At 43.3% G+C, this 25283-nt stretch overlaps 1 protein-coding gene across 19 annotated transcripts in view; it reads right to left on the bottom strand.

Annotated features, from left to right (window-relative positions):
- Window positions 1-5650, bottom strand: part of TCF7L2 (transcription factor 7-like 2 (T-cell specific, HMG-box)) — a 264948-nt gene extending 259298 nt beyond the window's left edge. For all 19 annotated transcript variants that reach the window (XM_015423797.1, XM_015423798.1, XM_015423803.1 and 16 more), the window contains exons 1-3: window positions 5379-5650; window positions 5009-5075; window positions 4691-4815 (exon numbers count right to left, since the gene is read on the bottom strand). In XM_015423797.1, coding sequence (XP_015279283.1) covers window positions 4691-4815; window positions 5009-5075; window positions 5379-5567 — 381 coding nt within the window. In that variant the 5' untranslated portion in view covers window positions 5568-5650. The remainder of the gene's footprint in view (window positions 1-4690; window positions 4816-5008; window positions 5076-5378) is intronic.
- Between the last annotated feature and the right edge of the window lie 19633 nt (window positions 5651-25283).

The raw sequence follows: 25283 nt of genomic DNA, 5'->3' as shown, positions 1-25283 counted from the left end.
CCTGCATACAAAACAAAATGCCCCATCCACACTCTATCTGGGATCGCTCTTTTGTCGGAAACCATTATGCACTTTGGACCGAAGAAGGCCTGCCTGTATGTTTGAAGAGCAACCACTTCCCTTCTCTCCCCCCCCCCCCATACTCCCTCTGCAGGAAAAGCTTTCACTAAATCCAGGTTGTCTCATGCTTAACAGCCAATAATCCAACTTCCACATAACTGCCAGACAGCTGGAAATGGGGGCCTTGCACTTTTAGTCATGGTGCAGAAAGACACACATCCATGCAAAAAAAACAAAAAAAACACCTGCAGCTGTCCTTTCTCTCCCCAGACCCCCCCCCCCCCCGTCCAAGAAACCTCTCTGGCTTCTTTGAATACATGAAACCTTGTAACTTTTAAACCAAAAGACGAGTCTTTAGTGTGCTTATTAAAAAGTGTTATATTTTCAAGTTATTTTATAACAAAAAACAATATTTGTACACGTGAGAAAGAAGACTGGGTAAATATTGCTTGGAAAGCTTTAGGAAGTATGGGATTTTGCTACATATGATCACTTCTACAGTCTGTACCATCATACTGTCCTCCTTTTCTTTCCAAGTGAAAAGCTGTTTGCTAAACCTTCAGTGATTTCCCCCCCTTTAAAATAAAATCATCTTAGAGAAGTTTCAGTGTTCTATTTGGAATAACTTAATAATGTTCATTGCTGTTATATGCATCACCAGCCACTTGTGAAGCAGAGACAGTGTTCTAACCTTGCTGAGAACGGAGAGGGTTTTTCAGACTGTGCGCTTCATTTGATTGGTGTCAGAAGATCATTTGTGGTGAATAGCTTATTTCTACACTGTTCTAGGAAAAACTTCACCATCATTGTTTTAAAGCCATAAGGAAGGTGAACAGTACACTTCAATGAATAGCTTATACACACCGTGAAGCACTAGCGCACTGACATTCTAAAATTGTACGTACATTGTGAACACCCACCAACTATTTTAACACAATAACCCTTATTTCAACATTCAAGCCTTCAACCCTAAAGATTAGTAAGAATCAAAACCATCACATGGGAAACAGAAACCTTAACAATGCTAAGCCATAAATATTTCTAGAGATGAAAAACAAATTAGCATAAATACCAAAGAAGGGTAAGAACACCTGTTCTTTTTTCAGCATGATAAGCATTTCATTGTTCTCTATTTGAAATGTAATGACCTGTGTAATTACAGTAATATTACATTGTATTGCAGGGGCTCCCAATGTCACACTTTTGAAAAGTGTTGTCAAAACAATTCAATGGAGGGGAAGGGGGGCTCCATTAACTCTTTGCACCCTGGCATCTATATTCATTTGCAGGAGATTATATTGTTTGATTCAAAGGATAAAACGGGGGGGGGGGATTCCAAGGCATCATTTTAAATATTTCTGTTCCCAACCATTCAACATACCACAAATAGATCTGTCCTATATTGTCAGACCCAAAAGCACTCTAAGTTCAGATACAAATGCAAGATGTTCCATATGTGACCACTCTGAAAACAAATTTCACCCTTCTGCAGGCAGAAAGCAAACAATTGGGGAGGCACATGCAGCAACATTAATAAAATAATAAATTAATAGTAAAATTATTTTCACAACCAGGATTACATCTTAATGGTTCTACTTTAAAATTCAGAAATATAGTTTTCCTTATTATCCACTGCACCACTGCCAGGGTCCCTATCCAAGAGTAGTCTCATTTGTAATAGAACATTCCTTAATGCACATTGGTCCTCTCAAAAGCCAGGCATATTACTTTATCAAAGGCAAAATTATCATTATGCAGAAGAATCTTTGTCATTTTAAAATAAAATTCTTGCTATCAAGCTTTATGGAGTCTTCAACAATTAACGCATTATTCCTGAAGTAATGTATTATTCATCACAAGCAAATTTAATGATACTTCACAATTCTTTACATTCTTTAAAACATAAAATTCAGAAATCCGTATTCCTAGCAAACAGCTGGAAAACATTAAAGAACTGAAAGATATGTTTAAAAATAACAAGGGCTCTTCTAAATAAAATAAAAAGACGAGACTGCCAAATACTTTTAAAATACTACGCCCCATCTATGCTATATGTTATTTCTACCTGTACCTAAAAATCTATGCAGTTATTTACATATTTATACATTGCATCAAAAAAAAATTCTTCAGCTCAAGGCACACACTTTGAACAGTGTAACAGAGAACCAACTTCATCAAAGGTTGTTATACTTTGTGGCATAAACAAATAGTGAATTGTCTTTAAAACTCATAATTAAATTTGCATCCACAAGTATAACGAAGACACGAGCAAAGCACTGGAACAGGCAGAGATGGCTGACGTGGAAACAATAAAATTGCTTAATGAATATGGAAACTGCCTTTTGTATTTTTCTGATGATACAGAACAAGGTTACCTGTTATGTTAACAATAAAATAAATGTATAAAATTCATAGAACAGTGCATTATGCTCGAAGGATGTTTCAGTATGGGAGAAAGAATTGTTTCCATTAATTAATAAATATGGAGGGCCTGATACAAAGGTTGTTCAAACACCCGTACACATAGTTCTCATTAATGTCAAAAGGTGGTAGATCAGATAAAGTAGTAACTATAACATGCTGCTAAATAAACATGCAAATAAATGTCAGATATGGAAACAAAATGCATATTTTATCCATTTTTTGAAGAAAAATATTTGTCCAGGGTCCTCTGTTAGACTAATTAAAATTTCCAAAATTATTTACTGTTGTAAATAAAACCTACTTAGAGAAATGCTGAAATAACTTTGTGCTTTCAAAGTACATAATTTAAACAACCACAGAATAACCACATATTCCTACCAACATGTAGCACAGTTTACCTATCCCATCATCTCTCCAATTACAAAATCGAGTCAGCCTCACTTTTACATTATGTTAAAACCTGTGGTTATCAAAATATCTACTTTCCAAGACCATAGCCCCAAAAATAAAAATCAATTATAAAATCTCATGACTGGGTTAACCTCATCCTTGAAAACATTTAAAAATACATACATAAACACTATTTTGTCCTCCTTTCTCTCTGCAGTGTCTCATTTGAATTTGGACTAGGTGAAAAACAAGCCTGATTTAATAGTTTAAGGTTTCAAATTCCTTAAAAAACACTTGTAAGTGTGCAACAGTGAAAATATCCCATATAGTAGGTGGACACTAGCACAGATTCAGCATCTACTTAACAGTATTATTACTACTATTTCAAACTGCTGTCTTGTATTGCCACCAAAATCCAAAGAGGTGAGCAGGTAAATTACAGTTTTGAGGAGAGAGAAGTGGGCAGGGTTGAAGAAGAACCACTTCAACTAACATATTAAAAAAAAGCTGGTAACAGGCCAAGTGCATACAAGTTCTGTATTCCCCCAAGGACATTAGCACTCATGGTTTATTTCTAAAGTCATTTCTTTTCTCTTTTTTTAAGGCTAATGAAGAATATATTATGCCTAGGCAGAGGGAACAGAGTTGGCATAAATCCATGAGGTAATGTGGGAATGCCAGCCAACCCTTGACACCTCTCAAAAGTTTAATAAAACTACAATCTGAGGGCTACAGCAATTCAGTCCTTCCTTTCAATATTGCCACACCTTTTGACCTTTCTGCCACACCCACAAAGGAAAAGCATATGCATTCAGTAAGAATATTGTTTTAAAAAATTCTGTCAAGTGAAGGCTTGCCTTCATTGAAGGCTAAAGGGGGGGGGGGGTCTGTTTACACAAATCCTTCTGCCTTTCTCTACTCAGCTACACACAATTAAAAAGTGGAATTTATTTAAAAAATTCCTCCCTGACACAATAAAAGCAGTCTGTGCAGGTTAGGGAAGAGTGGACTTGCTTCTTGTGAACATTTTAAAACGGGAAATGGTAGTTCACATCCAAGAGACTGACAGCTAGGATCTGTTTTTTTAAAAAAAAGAAATTATTTTGTCTTTTGTAAGTATTTGTCTTTTGTAAATATTGTTAAGTATTTCCCCATTCCCAAAGAGATGTGCAAACTTCTCCTACAACTTCTGAGGAACAGAATAAAAAGTAATCCACTCATAACCCAAAATATATTTCAAACAGAAAGTTCCTTTAAAAAAAAAAAAAAAGAATTAAATTTAAGAAACGCTAATCACTCAGCGGCTACTATCCCAGCAAATTAGTCTCTCTGGAAAGTTCAGCCAGTAAAGGGTTAAGGGGGACGAAAGAAAAGGGGGAGGGGAGAGAGAGAGAAACCAAGTCGCCACTCAAGAGGGCAGAAGAAAACAGAGCACTATAGAAATCACATAGTTTTGTGGAAATTAGATCGGAGGGTCCGCTGCTTGGAGGAGGAGGCGGCGGGAGCGAAAACTCTTGAATATTTTTATTATGACAACAACAACAGAAAAATAAAACTCAGGCGATCCTAGCGAGCTCCGCACACACACAACTGAAAGTAAAGAAATAAATATGGCGAAGTGTAAACAAACCCTCTATTCCTGCGGAAGGCACAAAAAGTTTGGGAAAGTTTCTGGCAGTACCACGGCCGGGGGGTGGGGGTGGGGGAAGAACGAGTGGAACATGCACGAGCCATCAGGGGACTTCGGCGCTGGGGAGGGGGGGGCAGAGAGGGAAACGCAGGATCGCCGCGGAAAAGCCACTAAAATGCTACTTACCGTTCTTGCCGTGGGCGAGAGTGAGCCATTGGGGAGGTATGGGCCGGTCAGGTCGGGGATCATTATAAAGGGATACCCAGGGTACGGTGGGCCCTTAAACAGCCCTCCATCTTGCCTTTTCGCAGCTAACATGGCGGGGCAGCGAGGAGAAAGGACAAAATAAGAGGGGGAAATCACGGTTAGAAAGTATTTATCGGGATCAAAAACTCCAAAGTTTTGCGTCCACAGAGGGCACACATGCGGGAGGGTCATCGGGGCTTCCAGATATGCTCCCCCCGCGGGAGGGGGGGTGCTGGAGGGAAGCTGGCAGTCACTTACCTTCCTCTAAACTTTCTCTGGATTTATCTCTGAAACTTTCGGACCTAGGCGGAGGCCGCCTCTCCGCCTTGGATCATGAGAAAATAAGCCAGCAGAAGAGTGGAAGAAGGCCGGTGGATGGGGAAGGGGGGGGGGGGGAGAACAAGAGAAAAAGAACAAGTAAGAAGTTTGTGCAAAACTTGATGCAAACGAACAGTACATGTAACTAAGCCCCCCAAATGTATAAACAGGACAATCGCCATCAGGGTATCGGAAACTGTTGCAATTCAGAGCGAAGGCTCAGCTTTTTTCCCCATTCAGCCCCTTTCCCTTCTCCCCGTGAACCCCAAGGTGGAGTAAGGCAGGTGTGTTTGAGGGGGGGGGGTCTTACCTCCGAGTCTGAGGAGCTGTTTTGATTCGTTTCTGATTCATTGACTAGAGACGACTTGACATCGGCTAAATCCCTCTCTGCCGAGGAGTTCTCCGAGATCTTCTCTTCTTGCTCCCCTTCGTCTTTAAAAGAGATCAGTTCGTCATTCGCCCCCAAATCGTCCCCTCCACCGCCATTTAGTTGCGGCATTTTCTTCCTGGCTTATCCCACCAGCAGCAATTTTGCAAGAAGAAAAAGGGGAGGGAAAGAAAAAAGAAAATAAAGGGGGAGGATAAAAAAAGGGGGGGAAGTTTGCGATTTTTCAAAAAAGAGTCCAAGGTGAAAGTTTTTTTCCCCCCTTCTGTTTCCTCCTGGGGAGGGGAAAAGAGGGAGGAGGGGAGGGCAGTGTCCCTGCTCCTTTCCTTTTGCACCAGTGACTTTGGGTTTCTTCTTTTCCTTCTTCTGAATTTTCTCTCTCTCACTCTCTCTCTTTCTTCGGAAGATCAGATCAGCATGTAAAGCGCGCACACAGACACAAGCGGGCAGACACAAAAAATAATAATAAAAAAATTATATAAGGAGGGAGGGAGAAACGGGGGAGGGGGGGAAGTATAAAAATGCCAAAAAACCCCAAAACACAAGGGGGCTGTGGGGGGGGGGGGGAGCCGCAGATATAGGGAGCCTGTGCCGCTCGGATTTGAGTGAGTTGAAGTTAGACTGAGAGCTTTTCAGTTCAAAGGCGGCGCTGATTGACAGATAGAAAAAGGGGGATCGAAATCCGGAGGAACGGAGAAGTCTGGGATCCAGGATTATTGACAGGGAAAAAGAAACACACTAGGCACTTAATGATATGCAGGAGGGGCGGGGGCTCCCTAGTGACGTGTGCATAAATAAACAGGAGGAGGGGGAAATGGAGAAACTAACAATGATCCTTTTTGGAAAGAGAAGGGAGAGAGAGAGAGAGAGAGAAAGCAAGGAAGGAAGAAGGAAGAAAGGAATGGTCTAGTAGAGACAATGTGAGAGGGAGAGAGGAGCTATCAGTTGCAGAGAGGAAACAAAACACAAGCTGGGGCACGGTATTTCAGAGGGAAATTTGCACAAAAATTAGGCGGCGGCGGAGGGGGGGGGGAAGCAGCACTTCGCTTGTGTGTGTATGAGCGCGCGCGCGCGCACTTTGTGGAGCACTCAACTTTCACACACTAGTCCATTTTAGCACTTGTAACATCTGCATACATGAGGGATACTGGGAGCCTTTCTTTTCGCAAAGCTTGTGTTAAAATTATTTTTTGCCGTTCTACGGTGCCTCGTAGATGTCTTGGGAAGAAAGAAAGAAATACGTTTCCTCCACTTAAATTGTTGGGAGAAATAAAGACGGAGTGCGAGTGTTGTTGTTGCCTGGGGGGGCATAGTTTACGCTGCGCTTGAAGGCTGCCAGGGGGGTGGCACTTATGCGCGTGGGCCAAGTGCCAGGTTGCTCCTTAGAGGCTGGACATCTTCTATCAAAATAATAACCCTCACTGTGCCATCCTCCTGACGTGGAGATTGGTGGGAAGAGGGTGAATGAGAATGCAGTTGTTGCGCGGGAGAATCAAGGGTGGCGAGACTTCGGACACAGGAGTGACAAGTTTCCTTGGGTGTTTTGTTTGTGTAAAAATGTAACTAGAAATGAAAGCGATCGAGGAATAACCACTGCCGTGCGTGTGTGTTCGATCCAGCTGTGTGGTCCCCGAACCATGCTACTAAGTGAATTGGCCAAATATAGATTATTGGGGGAGGGGGACGGAGGGGGGGGGATGTAGTTCAGGAATGTGCAGCAGAGCATTCTTTTGCAGCTACCAGCTAGCGACCATCCTCGGAACAGGCGCAAACTGGGGAGCAGAAGAAGAATGTAGCTGCTAAAAATGACATCTGGCACCCGATTCTGCTGGGCTGATGAGTGGAGTAAAACAAATTGATCTTCCCGCAGTGACAAATTGTAACAATGGAGGAGTCAATTGGAAACTTTAACATGGCCAAGGAACAAAAGTAGCGATGAAGGAGGGGCAAGAGAAACACACACAGAGACACTCGGAGGAAATTCAAGGCGAATTAGCAAACTGCCTAACAGAATGGGAGTTTAAAAGGGGTTTTTAAAAAACCTTTATGAAATACAAACATTCTCCCAGAAGATTAACCTACAGCTCCTAGTAAGGGCCACTCAAGAACTTAGGGCTTCCAAAACAAAGCCAATGTATGATTCAGTATTTAGAGAATTTAGAGGAATATCTCCTGAAAACTCTGCTCTGGGAAAGAACAAGAACAAATAAAAATAGATTGACACTGCTAACACCAATTCTAATGCATTATAAAAAAATAAGTTCACATAGAAATTTGCATACTAAAGGAAAGATGCAAGCAAAATAGAAATTTTTAAAAATTCACTGCAACTTACAATCAGGAAAACAGAAGTAGAGAGTAAAGGAACATGAAAAGAAGTAAAACAAATGTGTACATTTAATCAGACAGGATTGCATAGGACACAAAGAACAGGGCTAATTACTCTCAGCAGGTAGGAACTAACCTTCAGACTTCATAAATAAGTAAGTCTGTGAACAATGTCTAAGTGGGAGGATGGAGACAGAAAAAGGATTATTCCAAGACACCCAGGGAAAAAAAAGAAGACGAAGAATGAAATACTTCTTTGTTAAATCAATATACAAATGGATTTAACAGTTTCTTTTTCTTCTGGGCTTTTGACTAACTAACTTGCTTTCAGACATTCTGAAAAATAGCTGTGATTTGGAAACAGAGTGCCCTATTGTCCCTGATCAGAATAATGAGCCCAGCACATTAACAAATATGCCCAGTTGTCAGTGTTTGGGGCAGTATTGTGTTGTGATTTCCCCCCCCCCCGCCGCCAAAATATTTTAACCCTGATATGGTTTTTAAAGAGGAATCAAGTGCTGAATTCTTCTGTGTATGTCTAAAACCATTTGTTGTTGTTCAGTCACACATTCGACTCCGACTCTTCGCGACCCCATGGACCAGATCACGCCAGGCCTTCTGGTCTTCCGCCGTCCTATGAAGTTTGCTCAACTTCATGTTCGTTGCATCTATCTTCCAGCTAAACTGGGAAGGGGACCATAAGCACAGCACTTTTTAAAATGAAAGAGATGTGCCATTTCTAAAATATATGTAATATAATTATAATAAATTGGAAACCAAATCATTTTTATTCCGCATTGAGCAAGGCAAGATGGCAACTACAAACTAGGCTTAAATGCTTCCTCTTCTCAGTGTTGCAGTTTTCATGGTCCAGAGCCCCATGTATGTTCTTGAACACACACATTACTCCTTCCCAAGTGGACTGTACCATTTTCTTCAGTGCTTTAAGCACAGAGCTGGCTCTCTGGGTTCCGTGGCCCCGCTCTCAGTACTTCAATTTGGACCCCATGTGAGGTTCTGTGAGGCATATATGGTATTTGAATATGCAGTAATAGAAGTAGCAAACACACTGAATGGCTAATGCCTATATGGGGTCTTATAATTGTCACAGGATTCTGCTTTTCCCAGAACAAACTAAAAAAAGTTGTATCTTTGTGGCTGACCACTACAGCCATTTCAGTTCTGCAGTAATTCCATAGACAGACATTTATAAATGGAATTTGTAAAGAGTCTTTAGACAGGAATGTCCTCAACGGGCCTTCCACTGGCCCCTGTTTTCATATGTGTAAAACATTACTTTTTAAAGAAGGAACCAAATGTTGTTGTTGTTTCATATTTTAGTGACCTTCACAATCCTGATCCTAATCCTGTTTATTTGTGAGTGAATCCCATAGATTTCAGTGGGAATTGCTTCCACATAAGCTTGTTGAGGATTTTGCCACAAGTTTTATATAGGGAAATAAGAATTTTACCAAATATCAGAAACACCTGTTTGACTTTGGCTGTATTTTAGATGAAAACAAATGCATAAATGTGCAACGGCCAAGGCAATGCAGTATTTGAGTAGGACAGTAATTCATTATGTGCGTGCTATCATTTATCATTTGATACCAAATTTTAAAACAACACCTGCTGTGTCAAAACTAAGTGCTTTGAGCTTCTATGAGTCCTTCCTCTGTGGGTTAGATTGTAGACCTGCAAAACAGATCAAGTAGCTCTGTTCGGACCACCCAAATGCTTTCTTGGTGTTGAAACAATATATACAACACTAGCATGACTCTGGGATGGGATGAGATTATTTCATCTTTCTGTGGTAGGGTTATATTGCACTTTTCCTCCATAGTCTGACTCAGAAGTAAACTCATTTATGTTCAATGGGAGAAGCTGGCCTAGGATTACTGCTGTAGAATTATATAAACTGCCTCAAAGCAAAGTTAGTTGACAAAGTGGATGACGAGGTCCTGTGCATTCGATGATGAATGGCTAGTTCTTATACATTTTATATTCAGGAAAAGATAACCAAATACATAAGACATGTATATTGCAGAAGTTGACGCACAGTTTGGTGTAGTGGTTAAGTGCGTGGACTCTAATCTGGGAGAAGCGGGTTTGATTCCCCCACTCCTCCACTTGCACCTGCTGGATGACCTTGGGCAAGCCATAGTTCTGGCACAGCTGTTCTTGAAAAGAGCAGTTTCTGTCAGAGCTCTCTCAGCCCCACCTACCTCACAGGGTGTCTGTTGTGGGGAGGGGAGGGGAAGGGAATGGAGTTTGTAAACCGCTCTGAGACTCCTTTGGGTAGTGAAGGGCGGGGTATGAATCCAGTCTCATCTCTCCTCTTCTTATATGGCATAACCATTAGAGTACAAACTATGAGCCTGGAGATGCTTGGTTCAAATCTCATTCCAGATATGAAGTCACTGGATGGCTTTAGGCATTGTAGCCCTGTAGCCTCATCTTCCCCTCAAGCTAATCTGAGGATAGTAAATCTGGCCTGTATTGTGTACTAGCCTGATACCCGTGCTTCGCTACGGTATTTAAGTTCCACAAATCCAGTTATAATACTGATGATTTGAAATTTGAAATGTGACATTTGTTGGAGGAATTCTAACAGAGAAGATCGTAGTGTAAGAAATGAAGCGAGACATACGTACTTTTCTTTTTCTCTACCGAAGGACCTCTCTCTAGACCCCATTGGTGGTTCTGCCCTCAGGTGCTAGGATCACCAGGCTGCTTGATGAGCTGACTCTGGAGCAGGCCACATAGAACTGTCCATTTGAAGCAGTCGTCTGTTAAGTCAACTCCTGCTACCTTCCACAAAAGTGATGGCCTCTCTACTTGTGTTCCTGGATTGTTTTGCTCATATGGAGACTGTGTTGTCCTTTACTATCTACCCATAAACATTCATACCCTGGCCCTGCTCTTACACCTGACAGACACCGGCCTGTCTGGTGTTGGGGGGGATTGTATTTAAAAGCATTGGGGAGGCTGGGCCAGCAGCAGTGCTAAGGCAGTCCTGGTGAGCAAAACTCCTCTGCGGCTGTAAGGATCTCACCTCCTCTCCTACACCTGACAGGCAGCTGCCTGTCCAATTTAAGATGGGGAGGGGGGAGGAGTATTAGAAGCCACTGTGGAGGCAGGGCTGGCAGGATCACTAAGGTGTTGCTGCTGGGGCAGGCTTTCTTATGGCTTTAATCACCCTGCAACCACCGCTGCACCTGACAGACAACCACCTGTTAGGTGTAGGAGGTGGGGGGAGTGTGTTGGAAACCATCAGAGATGCTGGGCCAGCAGCTTTGCTTCACCTCACAGGTGGTTCTTTCTTTATGCCAATAAAGGTATTTGTTTGTTTTTTTTTTAAAAAGGTGGTTCTTTCCTCAACTGTCATTAGCTGTCTGCAGTCCCCTGTAACTGTTGGGGTTTTTTACCTCAGAACTCTGAGCTCTGCAGCTGACCAATCAGAGAGTGGGGGGTACAGGGAGAGAGCTGCCTGGCAGCTGCATAGGAATCAATGTGGGGAGCATATTTCCCCCCTTTTGACCCACTTAGGGGTTGAATTTCTAAAAATCCCTTCTTAGCAAGCACTTACGCAATGGTGGGAGTGCTCTCCCTGAATTTGGTGTCTCTAGGTCCAGTGGTTTGGCCTGGGCATTGATTTTACAGTTGGTTCACTTTTGATGACTGCACCATCAAATGATGACTTGCTTATCATTGAGGGCTGGTCTACACATGGAGACAAATGAGGTGGCAAAATCCTAGGATAACACAGTCAACTAAATCACTTCATATTATGGACAACAGAGACCATTTTTAAATCCTACCTTTTGTTACAAAAGCCTTCTCTCTACCAGAAGAAAAATAACATGTATTTATTTTTAAACACTTATTGGGTACATTCAGACGTGCCATTTGATCTGGTGTCGTCATGCTTCAGCAACGGATTTTATATGCACGATCACACAGTCAACATCTGCCTCCCAGGTCCCAAAGTAGTGTTTTCTCAGCTCTCCCGTTTAAAGTCACATTTCCCCCCTGTGTGATCGCTCCTCTGGTGTCAAGCCACTTCTGGTTTAAACCCCCTCCCCGCTCGAAAGCTGCTTGAGGCTTCTGCTTTTCGCCCACTTTTTTTAATGTGTTGACGGTGTGCGCATAGGTGGAGCTCCGCTACCGTGTTTAGAAAACCAACATTTAAACGTTTTAGCGTTTAGATGAGTTTGGGATCTCACGGAGGCCATTTTCGGGTCAAACGTTTAAAGGGAAGTCTTTTGTTGGAGGGGTTGGATTGATTCACCCTGGTGGTTCTGTGCATGTGCCATGATAGTTTCCCCCCCCCCCATTCTATGGATGAGTGCCTATGCGCATGTGCAAACTGATAAAAAACAATTTAAAAAAACCACTGACACACGCTCCCATGCGTCAGTAGTGTAGACACGGGGGAAGGACATGACTGTGTGGTGAGGTGGGATAAGGGAGGTAAGTGTGATCGCGATTATTCAGATCAAATATAATCTTGTCAGAACCAGAGCAGTTTAACCCACTCTCAGCACGCCGTCTGACCGCACCCATTCTGTCTTTCCTGTCACAAAATTAGGGAGGTAACAACAGGAAACACACTTATTTGGAAGTCCTTGGCCTCTATGCCCTGTTGTGGGCCATGCAGGGCATCTGGATGGCTACTCTGTGAAACAATGTTGGACTAGATGGACCACTCATATGTTCTTAGATTAGAACCAGAAGCAGTGAACAACAATAACATCTCAAACATACAGATAAGAAAGAAGAACAGATATGGCCTTTCCTTGTGTCTGCTCTGTTGTACAGAGCTTTTTAAAATAAATCATCCTCTATCAAGTGGTACTACCAATTCCACCACCTCAGAATTCTTCCTCTTCATTCAGCTGCATGTCTAAACCTAACCATCGTAGATCAAATGCCAACATCACTTCATACATAATGTTTTTAGGGAGACCAGAGGTCATTTCGGGGGGGAACGCGGGGGAACGCAGTTCCCCCGAGTGAGGTGCAGGGGGCGGGGCACATGACGAAACCCCGCCCCCTGCTTCCGGCCGCCCCGCTTCCAGCCCTCATTCAGCCAGGAGGAGGCAGGAGAAGAGGGAGGGTAAGTTGTTTCCTCCCCGCCTCTCCCCACCCCTGCCTGCCTGGGGCCAGGGAGGGCCTTGGCAGGGCTTCCTCGCACTCCCACTGGCCTTGCAGGTCCACCGCCGGGCCCCTGATGTCAGGGGGTGTGGCATATGCTAATGAGTTATGCTAATGAGTTCCCCTAGCTCTTTTTCTACGAAATGACCCCTGAGGGAGACTATTTTACGTATTTGGGCCTGGTGTGTACATATAGCAGAATAAGATAGGGAAGAGGTGGGGGAGTCCTAAGGTAGTAGAGTGGACTGTACCACTTCAGAATGTGGGGAGTCTTCTAAAAAACTCCCTGCAGTGTTTAAACAGAAAACAAGCACAGTAGCCCATGTATGTCCTTAAATTCATACAGTATTCTTTTCCAAGTGGAGTGTGCCATTTTTGTAAGTCCTTGGGATAGCTTTATGCACAGAACTGACTCCTTGGGCCCTCAACTGCAGTTTGAAGTGGTACAGTACACTCAATACCCCTCTCCCAATACACTATATTTTCATTCTGTTGTTATGTGTAGACCAGGCCTAAACTGAAAGTTATCAAGTAGTGTGCATGTACGTGTGAACTACCACAGTGATGATGTACATGAACTACTGAACACACAGAAGAAGTGCTATATTAATGGCTTTTCTCATTAATAAAGGCACAAGCAATAGCAAAGGAAGGATTGGGTCCTACTTGCATGTATTTAAAATAAAACCCAGGACTTACATGTGTGTTTGCACTTCACATACAACTAACACAAATCAAGTTCTTGTAGATGGATGCACTTTATTACATGTTATCTTTGCTTATTGTATTACACGTTTAATTAAAATTAATAAAGACGATTAAAAAAAAGAAAAAAGTATCTTTGTATTTAAATGTATGCCCCTCAACTGTGTGGCACTGTGCTATAAAGAACAACCAAAAGAGGATATTTTGACAACCATAGTAGGGTAAACTCCTTCAAAGTCTAATGAAAAGTACGATAACATAGCAGGCAAGTCTCCACTTCTTGAAATTGCTTGAAGTATTGCTACTGACCCCAAGATAACTGGGACTTCTGCCAGAATATTTTATGTATGCTTAAAATGGCCTGCTAAATTTTCTTGTGGATCCCCCAGCATACCTGACAGACGACCTTTGCTCTTTGCAGAACTGCTTTGTAAAATGCACACAAGGGATCTAACTTGGAAAGATAAGGAGCCTTGAGTTGATCCCTGTAGGTTGTTGTAAGCTGTTTTGTAAACTTATGATCAGGTCCTTATTTCCATGTAAAATATTAAGTCACATTCTGCCAACAAACCTACTCTCATGTAAATGAACGTCATCACCTCACAGTCATCACCCTCCAGGTACCTACTCACAAGTCAATGAGACTTCTTCAGGATAATTTTGCTAAATGGTTTGAGTGCTCAGTTCATCTACTTGGGAATAGATTCCTTACCATGAGTAAGATTTCAGTGAGTTTATTTTTTTTTAAAGGTACTTTTTAATCTCTCAGCTTTCACTATCATTGAACTTCCAACAATAACACTATTAACATATGTCCTCTCTAGTGGTATAGCCCTCCCTGTAGTAGGGTTGCCAAATTGCTCTGACCTCACGGCGGGGGGTTCCCGTTTGGCGTCTTGAGTGCCGCATGCACGTCACCCGGATGTGACGTGATGACGCCGGGCACGCTGGGAGCAGGGCCACAGCCATTTGAGGGAAAAACTCTATGTTTCCCCCTCAAATGGCTGTGGCCCCGCCCCCCAGCGTGCCCGGCGTCATGATGTCACATCCGGGCAGCGTGCGCGTGCGCACTCAAGACGCCGGGCAGGAGCCCCCCACCGCCAGGTAAAAAAGATTTGGCAACCCTAGCATCCACACTTCTTCACAAAAGTTTATACCTTGAATAAAACTTTGTTGGTCTTAAAGGTGCCACTATTAACATATGTAACCCATGACTATACACTTCCAGAAACAAGCTTAGTGCCAAACTATACACAATGTTGACTCACTTTCCAAAAGTAGTGTTTGACACAAAAAGTATCTGTGGGGGTTGCAATATGGATCAGGACCGTGGTGCTGGGGACGGGGGTGTTTAACACTCTCTCTCTCTCTCTCTCTCTCTCTCTCTCTCTCTCTCTCTCTCTCTCTCTCTCTCCACACACACACACACACACACACACACACACACACTTAGGCTGCAGTCAGATGTCAGGCTTAGCGCGGTCTGGCCACACCTCTAATTTATCTGGCGTTTATTTATCTGGGGATGGGGATGTTTAACTCTCTCTCTCTCACACACACACACACACACACACACACTTAGACTGCAGTCAGATGTCAGGCTTAGCGTGGTATGGCCACATCTCTAATTTATCTGGCATTATTTGTTCCAGAGAGTTTCATCCAAACCCTCCACCCTTATCCCACCTCACTGCACACTCACCCTGTGGTTCACAGTTCAGATTACTGCTGTGCAGTAACCATGGACCAGGCACTCGGGCAGCATCCTTTTTTAAAATTTGTTTTCTGGGCATGTGCAGAAGCACTTATTCAAAGTGCTGCTCCTTTTTGACAGCTCTGCAATCCTTCTGCCAAGTACTATGATCATTGGTTCCTATACAACTGCATTTCTCTGCCAGAAATCACTCCCTTTCCCTCCTAGGCTGTGGGGAGTGACAGAACAGACAACCCCCTGCCCCCAGGGTGGTTCAGGAGATCCTCCCGGCTCCGCTCCTGGGCGACCAAGGCAGTGGCGGAGGTCTGGAGGGGCACTTCACGGAGCGACCCACAAGCGCGCTCCTCCGCCGTCAAAACCGGGAGGCGATGCTGATGACCAGGAATGGACCCCCCCATCGGTGGAGAAACCCGGCCCCGCCCTCAAGGGGGAGTGCCACAAGGCAGTCTCGCCTGGGGGGGGCGTTAGTTTCACCTAGGGCGCCAAAAAAACTCGGGCCGGCCCTGCCCACCAGAACAATATTATGAAGTAGCTTGGAGTAAAGTTCCAGGGGTGGAATCCTAGCCGCTGAGATAGTAGCATTAATAGGGACTATTTCCACTGCAGTCCCACCTCAAGAAACAGGAGAGAGAGTTGGGGGGGGGGTTGTTGCCCAAACACAACTCCCTGGGGGGCTCCTGATCCCAGCTAAATAGTTCATGGTGCTTCCCAACCCTGATGTGAAGATCCACTTATGCACATATTGCTAATGCAATAAAAATGGCACAAAGATGAAAGTGTGCAATCAGACTTCTCAAATGGCTTGCATTCGCAAGAGAGAATTCAGACATCAGGAAATGCACAGTGAAACAAACTGAATCTGTAAAGCTTGGATTTTCTCTGGTGTCAGGAAAGTCGGGTGAGAACGGGGGCTGATGACTGCTGAATGGGATGGGGACAAGGCTGTCTAAATGAGCATTTTAAATCCAGAAGGGAGATGAGATGACTTCAGATGAGACAGCTTGTCTGATTGCAACCTTAATATCCCTGATCAAAAAATTACCTCAGTAGGTAAAAGTGACCTACATAGTAAATGGGAGGTCATCAGTTAGGGAAATGGTACGGAAGGGGAAAGTTGATCATCTCTCAAGGGGTTGGACCAAGACTAAATTTTACAATGGAACAATGGAATTACCCCTCCTGCCCTACTCTGCTGCAATCCCCTAATCTCCACAAAGTGCTGCTCCTGGGAAAAATGGGGACATGGTGGGGTCTTCAGCATGAATGGCAGATTTATGGAAATTGCAGATTTAAGCTGGATCCAACCCTAGCACTGCATCCATATCAGCTTCATGGCTGCATTCTGGGACTAAATAGTTCGCCCCTTAAATATACTACTAAATTTGAGAGGGAGAAAATCCTAAACAAAAAACAAATTCATACCAGTACAATAGGACATGGGTCAAATCTTGCTGTTCCAAGCAGTTCAGAATTTGGCATCAACAATTCCAGAACCCATACTATGCTACCTCCTCAATTATGTCCTATTTTACCATCTTTACTCGACTCCCAGGTCCAGGTTTTTCAGTGATGTACCACAACTGAAAAAGCCCTGTCTCTGGTTGTCTAAGTCTGGACTGAAAGGAGCTGAGCCAATACATGGTGGGCCACAGACTTCTAAGTAGTTTGTTCATCAGGCCTCACAAATTGAAAGTACAAATAGACCAGCTTGTATTCCAACTGCACCCTGAGACTGGACTTAACAAACCACATGGAAGCTCCATCAAATGGGTCACTGAAACATAGGGATCACAGATTCAATTGGACTGTCTTCTTAGTTCCCATTAGGCTTCCCAAGTCCCCCCAGGGGGTGGGGAAACCCCCACCCCAGAGGCCCGTTCCCCACCTCCAGTGGATCGGGCCCTGGGGGGAACCCCACCCCGGCATGCGCATCACCAGGAAGTGACGTTATGACGCCGGGCACACTGGGGGCGGGGCCACGGTCAAGAGAGGGAAAACCCTATGGTTTTCCCTCAGATGGTCGTGGCCCCGCCCCAGCGTGCCCAGCGTCATAACATCACTTCCTGGTGACATGCATGCGGCGCTCGCGCGCATTCCAGCCACAGACCGGGAGTCCCCCGGTAAGTATATTTTTAGACTTGGCAACCCTAGTTCCCATCCTTGTCTCTTTTCAGAGGTCTGGTCTGACACCCACATGTCATCAAAAGAGTGCAGAGGTGGCAGTGAGCCTGGCAGAGCTGGGTAAACCAGCATCCATCCAGCCTGAGGCAGTAAAGAAAACCCTCTGACTTTGTGTGTGTGTTTTCTTTCTTCTCTCTTTATGTACCTGCATTCATCAAGTTAGATTGTACATATTTTTAGAGTTGTTAATCCATATTTCCATTTCTAACACATAATAAAAACTATTTACTTCTTTATTAGTCTGTTACATGTTTTATCCACTCGTATACCCTGAGCCACCTTTGTTTTTGACAATTATGGTCTTTATCTTGTCCATTTGAGCTCAAGTTGTCCATTTGAGCTAACTCTAAGAGTTTAATAATTAAGTCCTCTTTTGTGGGTAATTTATCTGTCTTCCAGTTTCTAGCCACTAATATACGTGCCGCAGTTATTATATATACTGTCAAGTATTTGTCTTGTTTTGTATAACCTCTTGGGATCATATTCAATAAATATATGTACCTGCATTCCTGTTCTTAGCTCTATGTTCTCTGTCTGTGCCCCTCACCACAACTTCACTGTCTCTTGTGCCCGAGTCTCTGTGACCTGACTGGCTATTATGCTGACTGCATTTCATACTGCTGTACCACAGAGTCATTGACTTGCTTTGGCCACTTTTCTCTCAATATCACTATTGCTCTACTCTAAAATAGAATACGTGTTTTCTACAATATCTTCTATATGCTTAATTTCTTAATAATATGCTGTATACACCTTAACAATATGCAATATACACAGGCTCATAGCTACAGTGGGGCATCTTGAGGCCAGGCCCCCTGACTTACTGGCAAGGCCCCGTAACTTCCCATCCAGCCCGGGGCCCCCAAGCACTGGCAGGTGCAGGGAAGGAGCTGGGTATTCCTTTAATTCGATTAGCCAGTGCCCCCTAAGAAATTTAAATGCCCCATGACTTAAAAAATCCTGGCTACGGGCCTGAATATACATGTGACTAGACGTGTAAGACTGGACTTATTTCCCTGAATTATCTGTTCAGCATGCATTTTTAGTTCTTGCTGTCTGTGACACAGTTGTGTTAAACTGAGCAGTGGTTTTGGTGACAGCCTGTTCTTATGTGCAGATATTTATCAAAATGTGCAATGAGTTGTATACCTTAGATGAACAGAGTGCTTTCCATGAGCTCCACCTCTTGGTCCCTTTCAAGTACAATCCTATTTTATTTGAAGTGAAACAGACAAGGTTGCCAATATAATATAACCTTGGACCTAGAAGTTTTGATGTCATCAAACTTATATCAATATAAGTATTATGTATTTTACAAGTGGGTGGCCCATGATACTCAAGGGGGGGAATCCCCCATTGCTAAGTTTGGCACTGTTCCAGGCCCTACCACCCACCTCTGAAGCTGGCATGGGGCAGCTTTTGATGTCTACTGCCACCGCGACCAAGCCCAAAGCAGCTCCAGTGTCCACCATGGCTGTAGCCAGGCCCTGAGCAACTCCCGTGTCCACCACTGCCACAGTCAAGCCTGGAGCAGCTCCTGGCATCCCAGAGTGGCTTCCAATGGCTGCCACTGGGGCTAGGCCCAGAGCAACTGCCAATGGCCACTATTGCAGAATAATGGGAGGAATTTAAACTCTCCCAGTGTTTTTTTTAACGATGTCAGATTTGGGGGGAGGAGGTTCCCCCACATTTGCAGGGAAATCTGTTTAGAGTTTTGTGTCAAACACAGATTTAGATATTCGCAGATGAGGCAACACATTGCTATTAGATATGCATATGGCCTTTCTGCCATATTTTAACAATTTAGTCACAAAAAGTGACTTTGTATAGCACATACAAGAGTGATTCTATGATTGTCAAGATTTAAAACTACCAACTCTTTAATGTCCCGCAAAATATCTGCACATAAGAACAGACACAGACATGAATACATTTTGATTTGTCAAAAAAATTATTGCCTGCTGTTACCATCAATTCTCCATTTTTGTTGGCCTTAATATCCCCCCCCCTCCCACTCTTAAAGCTAGGACCAACTGCTCTACTTAACAGAATGTCTGGCCATTTTAGCAAAGGGTTGAGTGGGGGCCCAAGCCTGATTTCATCACACTTACTGAGGAATATCCTTAGTTTAGTATCTTGCTATCCTCAGTCTTGCCTTGTGAGGATAGTGAGTTTTTATTTGCACAAGACAACTGCTGTCTTATGAATGAAAAAGTACCTTCTTGCTTTTTTCCCCTCTGCTTCGCTTGGTATTTGGAACTGGTGTAGCCCTGAGGTACCTGACCTGACACACAGCAGTTCCTTCATTGCTTTCCCTTTGAGCTTTATCGTTTGGATCATTTTACTGCCTGAATTCCTGGACATTTGGCCTTTGGCTGTCTACCTGGTCTGGCATGGGTAAGTAGTTATAAAGCCCTGCTTTACCCTCTCATTCTATCTCTTTGGCCTCTTGCCTTGCCTTTTGAGTGGAATACTTGTACACGTATGTGTGCTTGGAATACTTGGTACTTAATGTGAGCAACTCTAATATTGAGAATTCTAGTTATGCTTGATATTATTGCTAAATCTGTATACAAACTGCTTGTTTTATCTACCTCACTACATTTTATTTCAATTTTTCAAGATTATTGGTACTTTTAAAAAGTTTGTGGAGGAGCAGCAGCATTTTGTCAGCAGATCCCTTTTGCTAGTTATGTTGTCATTATTCAGATTTTGGGTGCTCCCTTAGCAAGGTGTAGAACCTAAGCCAGCAGTTCCATTAGTAGAGGAGTGAGAGGCAGCAGGAGAAGGGTTTTCTTTCTTACGCTCAGGTTATCCTGATATGAATTTGAGTTGATTTGGAAAGTGGGCTACATTCATATTAGGAGTGCTAAGTACCCAGTGGAGGCAGGGTAGTGGTGGCAGGAGAAGTTTTTTGTCTGTTTGTTTGTTTTTAATGCAGCCTCATACACTTACTGGTAGATCTTAACAGAAATGACAAAGGGCATAGAGCTTCCAGTGATTCCTAGACCTACCTTTTGTCAATACTGGGGTCGCTCTAGAGCTACCTCGTCACTTCTCGGAAGAAATTCTGGTAAGTACATGAGGCTGCTTCCTTCCTTCCTTTTTTTTTTTTTTAAAAAAAAATCTCCCTCAATGCTGTGCCCCCCCCCCCCCCCACATTTGGCACATTTAAATTTTCACATAAGATCTGAAAGCAGAAAATGGCAGGCAAATCTTGGTCAGTTTTAGGGCTTAATTTTTCATAACCCAAGCTCCTTTTCAGTAATCTTACTCATGTAGAAACATCTATATATTTCAGTAGTTAAATACTGTTGTACTTTTAGGTTTTTGTGATATTTCTTCATCTGACACTAACATTAATGGGTGGAAAGAAATGTCCAGAGATCAGAGTATAATATCATGCTATCATGAAGTGATATCAAGTATTATACTTGCATGTAACAAGAAATAAAGTTTTGAACACCAAACCATCCATAAATTTACCATTTTTATTGACAGCATGTCTTTTAACCCTAACAGCAATGGAAGAAGCCCAATAAATGAAACATTTACTGCATAACTTGCCTTATTTTTCAAGTGGTATGTGATTTCTTTCTAGCTGTCTCTAGAAGATGTTTTTAGCCTAATTTGCTCCCTAGAAAGTTCACTCACTAGAGTTCTACATCTATGACGTTTCATTGCCTGAAGCCAAGTCTGAATAAGAACTTTCTTAAGATATACTTATCCTAATGCCAGTCTACAAGAATTGGGCTGCTTTAGTTTGATTTATTTGTACTGTACTGATATATGGTTTGCATGCATTTTGACATTCAGCTTCACAGGACAGCTCTAAGGTTTCCACATATTTCATTTAGATATATTTTTAAATTATGTGCTGAATTTGGGGGCATAAAAATAGCATATAAACTGATGCACAAGCAAATCAATAAAATGATAGTATAACAATAATAAAACATTCTTCAAATCTAAAACTTGAAAACCACAAATTAAAACCCAGAAATATTTAGGTGCAACAACAGAACAGTCAGGTAAAATGCTTCACTAATAAAAAGGAAAAAGCCATCTCCATCAGCCAGCAGAAAATGCTTTTCAACAAAGCCATATTTTTATCTGGTGCCAGAAAACCCACAGATAGGAAGCAGGCATGTCTCAGCTGTCAAAGCATTCCGCAATGTAGGAACCACTTTTGGAAAGGCAGAGCTTACATTCTTGCTGCTCTATAAAGAATGGGACCCAAAGCAAACCCCTATGTTTTGAAGGATCAGGGAGGCACACAATACATTTTCCAGGAGCTGCTATTTCTGTAAGCAGCAGATCATTCTCGAAGGGATAATACTAAAGGGTGTAGACTTTCCAATTTCCCAGGGGGGGCTGGGGCTCGGCCAGAGGCATTGCTGTGCTAGGAGCAAGGGTGGCTCCCGGGGGAGGCTGAGCACTTTCCTGAAAATTTCAGTGGGGGCTGAAGCCCCGCCGCCCCCACGAAGATTACGCCTATAGTAGATCCTCCCTTTGGAGTCATCACAATCAAGGACACTGTTTTTATTGTATCCAAGCATCCATGCATGGACATTTTCTGGCTTTCCTCTGTTTCCTCTGTTCTAACACTCAGAAGGATCATTCATTTGGTTGCAAGATCTGTGCCAATGTGAGTCAGTGGTGGGTATGCTAACCTCCAGGTGGCACCTGGAGATCCCCCACTGTTACGGTTGACCTCCAGATGACCAAGATCAGTTATCCTGGAGAAAACGGCTGCTTAAGAGGGTGAACTCTATGGCAATATACACTGCTGAGGTCTCTCCCCAAATCCCACCCTCCTCAGGCTCCACCCCTAAAATCTCCAGGTATTTTCCAAGCTAGATCTGGCAACCCTAGTTGGTGGGCTGGTGTGAGGAGCAGGATTGCCACCCTCTAGGTGGGGGCTGTAGTTTTTCCCAGAATTACATCTGATCCCCAGACTACAAAGAGTAGTGTTCCTGGAGAAAATGGCAGCTTCAGAGGGTGGACTCTCCTCTACATTGCATGCCACTTTCACTTTGATTGATTGTTGGATTTTATGACAGTGTCCAGACTGCATGCCACTTTCACTTAGTTTGATCTATCTGTGTTATGGTAGCCATCTACATAGATTTATGGCCATTTATGGCTACTCAGGGGTGACTCTGCAGTCAGTATGGCATTGGCCCATTTGAATGTGGTTTTGAGCTGCATCTGTTTCTGTTCCAGTGTAGGTTTGGTAAAACAGTGGAGCAAATGCTAGGTGCAGAATGGGCCTATGGCATCACATCCTTGCTGAGCTCCCTCCCTTCTCCAAACTCTGTCTTCCCAGGCTTCACCCCCAAAACTCCAGGAATTTTGCAGCTCAAGCTTGGCAACCTTAGTAAGGAGGGCCAAGGAGATTAAATCAGTCCCTTTCCTCAATAGAAATGTGTTTCATTGGAGAGGAAAGAAGACCAATATCATCCCTTGTCCTTTCTCAATCCACCCTCCTCCATCTGCACAGCTGTTTCTCTTGCAGAGATCCATTTGTTTGTTTGTTTGTTTGTTCAATTTATACCCCGCCCTCCCCACCAAGGCAGGCTCAGGTCAGAATGGGATAAAGGTACATAGAGGAATACAGGAAAACTCTGTGTTCCTTGAGTGGAGTAGTGGGATACAGGCAATTGTTTACATTTGACTATGTCTTCTGACTACAGTCAGTAAAAACAAGACCTAGAGCTGACTGTGGCTCAGCTCATGAGCTACTCTTTGCAAAATTCAGACTTAAACTGAAGAAAATTGGGAAAACCACGAGGCCATTCAGGTTTAACCTAGATCGCATCCCTGATGAATATACAGTAGAGGTGAAGAATAGATTCAAGGGTCTGGATTTGATAGACTGCCTGAAGAAATATGGATGGAGGTTTGTGACATTGTACAGGAGGCAGCAACCACCACCATCCCAAAGAAAAAGAAATGCAAGAAAGCAAAGTGGCTGTCTGGTGAGGCTTTACAAATAGCAGAGGAAAGAAGGAAAGCGAAAGGCAAAGGCGAAAAGGAAAGATTTACCCAACTGAATGCAGATTTCCAGAGAACAGCAAGAAGAGATAAGGAGGCCTTCCCGAATGAACAGTGCAAAGTAATAGAGGAAAACAATAGAATGGGAAGGAATAGAGACCTCTTCAAGAAAATTGGAGAAATCAAGGGAGCGTTCCATGCCAAGCTGGCCATGATAAAGGACAAAAATGGTAGGGACCTAACAGAAGCAGAAGAGATTAGGAAAAGATGGCAAGAATACACAGAAGAACTATACAAGAAAGACCTCGATGTCCTTGACAACCACGACGGTATAATCACTGAACTCGAGCCAGACATCCTGGAATGTGAAGTTAAATGGGCCTTAGAAAGCATTACTAACAACAAAGCTAGTGGAGGTGATGGTATCCCAGCTGAGCTATTCAAAGTCTTAGAAGAGGATGCTGTTAAAGTTCTGCACTCCATTTGCCAGCAAATTTGGAAAACGCAACAGTGGCCACAGGATTGGAAAAGATCAGTATACATTCCAATCCCAAAGAAGGGCAACGCCAAGGAATGTTCAAACTATCGCACAATTGCACTCATATCACACGCTAGCAAGGTCATGCTCAAGATCCTACAAGCTAGGCTTCAACAGTACGTGGATAGAGAACTGCCAGAAGTACAAGCTGGGTTTCGAAGAGGTAGAGGAACGAGAGATCATATTGCCAACATTCGCTGGATTATGGAGAAAGCAAGAGAGTACCAGAAAAATATCTACTTCTGCTTCATTGACTATGCTAAAGCCTTTGACTGTGTGGATCACAACAAACTATGGCAGGTCCTTAAAGAGATGGGAGTACCAGACCACCTCACATGTCTCTTGAGAAACCTGTATAAGGGCCAAGAAGCGACAGTTAGAACCGGATACGGAACAACTGATTGGTTCAGCATAGGAAAAGGAGTACGACAAGGATGTATACTGTCACCTTGCTTATTTAATATATATGCAGAGTACATCATGCGAAATGCTGGCCTGGATGAATCACAAGCGGGAATTAAGATTGCTGGGGAAAAGATCAACAACCTCAGATATGCAGATGATACCACTCTAATGGCTGAAAGTGAAGAGGATCTAAAGAACCTCTTGCTCAGAGTAAAAGAGGAGAGCGCAAAAGTGGGCTTGAAGCTCAACATCAAAAAAACTAAGATCATGGCATCCGGCCCCATCACTCCTTGGCAAATAGAAGGGGAAGTCGTGGAAGTAGTGACAGACTTCACGTTCCTGGGATCCCAGATCACCGCAGACTGTGACTGCAGCCATGAAATTAAAAGACGCCTGCTCCTTGGGAGGAAAGCGATGGCGAACCTAAACAGCATGATAAAAAGTAGAGACATCACCCTGCCAACAAAAGTCCGCATGGTCAAAGCAATGGTATTCCCAGTAGTCATGTATGGCTGCGAGAGTTGGACTATAAGGAAGGCCGAGCGCCGAAGAATAGATTCTTTTGAACTATGGTGCTGGAGGAGACTCTTGAGAGTCCCTTGGACTGCAAGAAGAACAAATCAGTCAATCCTCAAAGAAATCAACCCTGACTGTTCCCTGGAAGGCCAGATAATGAAACTGAAGCTCAAATACTTTGGCCACCAAATGAGAAGGGAGCACTCACTGGAGAAGACCCTGATGCTGGGAAAGATTGAAGGTCAAAGAAGACGGGGACGGCAAAGGATGAGATGGTTAGACAGTGTCA

The sequence above is a fragment of the Gekko japonicus genome, unplaced genomic scaffold (assembly GCF_001447785.1).
Source record: "Gekko japonicus isolate JY-2015 unplaced genomic scaffold, Gekko_japonicus_V1.1 scaffold180, whole genome shotgun sequence".
Lineage (NCBI taxonomy): Eukaryota > Metazoa > Chordata > Lepidosauria > Squamata > Gekkonidae > Gekko > Gekko japonicus.
This window is presented reverse-complemented; position numbering and strand designations above follow the sequence as displayed.